The 4311-nt window shown below is 43.2% G+C and overlaps 1 protein-coding gene across 1 annotated transcript; it reads left to right on the top strand.

Moving 5' to 3' along the window:
- Positions 1 to 2086: 2086 nt before the first annotated feature.
- Positions 2087 to 3719, top strand: LOC102201303 (GTPase IMAP family member 7-like). Its single transcript, XM_005750218.1, has 2 exons — positions 2087 to 2134; positions 2877 to 3719. Exons 1-2 carry the CDS (start codon positions 2116 to 2118, stop codon positions 3704 to 3706), a joined length of 849 nt encoding a protein of 282 aa, XP_005750275.1. The 5' UTR covers positions 2087 to 2115; the 3' UTR covers positions 3707 to 3719.
- The last annotated feature ends 592 nt before the right edge of the window (positions 3720 to 4311 follow it).

Below are 4311 nucleotides of genomic sequence, written 5' to 3'. Positions count from 1 at the left end.
CAGACTACTTTAGGCCCGGAAGTAGGATTCGTCACGTCATCACTTAACGACCGGATAGAAGTTAATGAGGGTGTATATATACTGAGATGAGTGCAACAGGTGTGGAAGAAAGCACAGGTAACATTACTGAGGGCAGAGAAAACTTGACTGAAATCAAACTGGAAATCACCTGAACTAAAACATCACATCGATCCAAACTATCACTGTCATAAAAAAAACGAACCACAATTAGCTCGACACTGAGAAGTTACAGTCAAACTGGCAGAACAGCATTACTCTGATCATCTACAGGAAATCATTTAGAGTCCGTTTCTGTCGAGTCGGTGCTGCAGACACCTCTGAGCTTTCACTCCACTTTGTGGACACAGTTCACAGTCACCGTCCGTGGAAGCTCCGTCTGTCGATCTAGTGTATACACTCAGGGATGAAGCTTGAGTTATTGATTTGTCTCTTTAGTCTCTCGCGGTTTATTAAGAAGACAAATGACAGGCTGTGGTTGGTGTGCCTGTGTAACACAGACCTGTTCTCACCACTGCATGAACCACAAAGAACTCAGGTGTTGGTGTTTGAAACAAATAAAACAAAACATTAAAAAGCAACAGAGATTAAAGAGAGACTCGGGTCACAGGAATAACTCATCACAGCTCAGGTAAACTCTGCAGTTTCTCAGTTTCTGACTTTTATTATAAAAGGTTTGTCTGAACAGTAAATCAGAATAAAACTTGTAGATGTACTTACGAGGTAGTGAGCCGGCCATGTTGGTGCTGCTCAGGGTTAAAGCTGTGTCACAGTCACATGCCTGCTGCCAAAATGTTTTGCATGAGCTGGTTGTTGTACCGTGACGATTGTCCCTCCCTTTAAATGCAAGGTGCCAGACCTGTCCTACACAGGAACAACACTCGGGCTGTGGCACCAAACACGGGGAAACAGCCATCAGTGGCTCTTTATGGGAATTATGAGAATAAATATATGTGCAAATATAAGAATGTATGTGCGTCACTATATATATACTATATATGTCATGGCCTGCGCTGGCAGACCATGGGGAGGTGGGGAAACAGGACCCAGACGCCGGACTCTTCAGTGCAGACAGTGTTTATTTACAAGGTGGTGAAGTGAGCAACAATAAATCCCCCTGTGTCCCAGACTGCCGTTCCCGTCTTCATCCAGTGTCAGTGCTCTGTGTCTCCACTCCTTAGTGTGGTCCGTGGTTGCTGCCCTCTCGTCCCGCAGTTCTCCTGGGAAAGTAACAGAAGCAGCCGTGAATACACCACTCAGTAACAAAACTCTAATTCACTGACTTCTAACTGGGAAACTAACGGAAGTCTCACGAATCGATCCAGCGTCAGAAAGAGCTGCACCACACTCCTAAGTAGCTCCTCCGACGAGGCTTGATCAGCTGCAGGTGTGTGCATCTTCCTCAGGTGTAGCCAGCCACCTGGCAGACCCACCAGGCCTGATGGTGCCTGTAAACCATGCTCCCAGAAACACCCAGACCCATACATGGACCCATACACATACCTGCAAGCAGGGAAACCAGGGACAGCCACACAATACATCAAATGTACATATAACAAGTAATATAAATCCAAAACTGCTTATGGGCCCTGGGTCCCTCAGACCCCGGTCTCTGACAATATAAGACAGATGAGTCAATACTTCTGCCAACAGTGTATTTTGAGGTTAAAATGTTGCCTCTCTATAAGTTAACAGAGTAAACAAACTTGAGCGGTCGATGGTACTGACTGACGTTGCATGGAAGGATCCAGTTATCAATCATGATGATTGATAACAAGACTAAAAGTTTTTGGTTGATGGCAGTTCGGCTAAAATTTCTCCTAAAAGGAAACATTTGTGAGCCAGTTTCCAACCATGTGGCCTCCTCCCACGACTACAGGTTTATTTATGTGACTGAGCGTGGAGTGGTATACTAACCCACTGAGGAATCTGCCCTGTAGTCACTTTAACAAGTCATTAAGTGCTGATGTGACAGCTGGAGTGTTGTTCCTGTATGTGATATGGTGGCATTAAAGGGAGGGCCAATCTTCATGAACGCACAGAGCTGATGTCAATACGGTAGCTGTGACAGCTTTCACAATCCTGAGCAGCACCAGCATGGCCGGCTCAAAAGCTCGTAAGTACATCTACAAGTTTTATTCTGATTTACTGTTCAGACAAACGTTTTATAATAAAAGTCAGAAACTCCAGAGCTGCCTGTTTACCTGAGCTGTCAGTCTTTATTTCTGTGCCCTGTGTCTATATCTTATTTATCTGTTACTTTTTTAAATTTATGTTTATTTGAAACAACAAATCCTGAAACATGTGGTTCATGCAGTGGGAAGAACAGATTTGTTTTATGAACGTTTACAGCCAGAACCAGAGCCTGCCAATCCACCCAGTCTTCACTTTGAATGGCATGGATGGATGGATGGATGGATGGATGGATGGATGGATGGATGGATGGATGGATGGATAGATAGATAGATAGATAGATAGATAGATAGATAGATAGATAGACTTTATCAGTAAAACTGATTTTGGGGGATTTCGATGTGCGGAGTAATCCTGTTCTGCCAGTTTGGTTGCTGGTTCTCGTAAACTTCAGGGAATTTATGGTCAGCATTCTCGTCTTTGTTTTGATTGATGTGTGATTGTTTTGGATTGTTCAGATGTTTAGTCATGAGTCATTTCCTGTTTTATTTCAGTAATCAGTCCTTATGTAATGCTGTAAGTTTTACTTCCCCCATTCCGGGGTTTTCCTTCCTTGGTACTTCATCATCACCTATCCCTGATTCTGTATATGTAACTGTCCTAGTGTGACGAGCTGGTTGAGGGAGTCCCACTAATAACAGCAGTAATCTGTTTATCTTCTTCAGCAGTTGAACATGTTCCACACCTGAGGATAGTGCTTGTTGGGAGAACAGGAGTTGGGAAGAGTGCATCAGGAAACACCATCTTAGGAAGAAAAGCTTTTGAATCTAAAGCTGCCTTTTCTTCAGTGACAGCAGGGTGTCAGAAAATCACAGATCAGGTAGACTGTCAGATCCTGGATGTTGTTGATACTCCAGGACTGTTTGACACTGATAGACCTGAAGACGAGCTGAAGAGAGAGGTTGCCAGATGCATCTCCTTTGCTGCTCCTGGTCCTCATGTGTTCCTGATCGTGATCCAGATTAGCAGATTCACCAAAGAAGAACAACAAACAGTGAAAATCCTGCAGAAGATCTTTGGAGAAGAAGCAGCAGGTTATACTATGGTGCTGTTCACACATGGAGATGATGTGGACAATGAAGCTAACATAGACACATTGATAAAAAGTAGTCTGTCTCTGAGTAGCTTCATCCAACAGTGTGGAGGAAGATATCATGTTTTTAACAACAAAATCAAAGATCCCTCTCAGGTCAAAGAGCTGCTGGAGAAGATCAACATAATTGTTCAGAGACATGGAGGAAAATATTACACCAACGAGATGCTGCAGGAGGCTGAGAGAGCCGTCAGAGAAGAGCAGGAGCGACTTCTGAGAGAAAATATATCGATGGAAGAGCAGGAAGCAAGAAGGCGTGCAGAGAAAAAGAACAAGTTCCTGAAGGCGGTGGGGATCGGGGCGGGAGTGGGAAGTGTGTTTGGTCCACTGGGAGCAGCTCTGGGAGCGGCAGTGGGAGCTACAGCTATAGCCGTGAAAGACAAAGAGTGTGTTACTCAGTGAATTTGATCCTTTTTTCATCATCTTTGTGCTGGATGGACTTTACTACGAGTTTACCCACTGTGGGTTTGGAGATGATGGCATACTCACGTCCCTTTATAAGAACCTTGAACTTAAACAAGTCCAGATGCTTTTCTTTCCAAGCTCCTTGGACGACCCCGACCTGGACCACCGAGAACCTTCACAGACCATCATGTTTACATTTCCATGGTCTGGTTTTGGTGAAGGACACAAACCTTCATGAACACACGGAGTCTCACTTTGTTCATTTCTTACTGTCAAAAACATGAAATTAGAAAAAAAAATGGTTTATTTTGTTAACTACACTGGTCGACATCAAAGCCTGCCTGAGAGATAAAAGCCAAATATGGATGTGACTGGTTACTGTTTCCAAGATGTTTGATTTTAATCTTTAACTTTTCATCGGTTTACTTTGCTTCATATAATATTTGACTTAAATTCAAACCTCAGAAAAAGCAACATTGCATTAAAAATATTACTATGAAACATTAGTTCACACTAAAAAACAAATAAATAAAAAAATGTAATCTAGTTACCTCCCAGCCTGCCTGCAGGTCAACATGTGTGTAGCTGAGATATATACAGCT

This window comes from Pundamilia nyererei, unplaced genomic scaffold, assembly GCF_000239375.1.
Source record: "Pundamilia nyererei isolate P.nyererei 1_Seehausen unplaced genomic scaffold, PunNye1.0 scaffold00266, whole genome shotgun sequence".
In the NCBI taxonomy this organism is placed as follows: domain Eukaryota; kingdom Metazoa; phylum Chordata; class Actinopteri; order Cichliformes; family Cichlidae; genus Pundamilia; species Pundamilia nyererei.
This window is presented reverse-complemented; position numbering and strand designations above follow the sequence as displayed.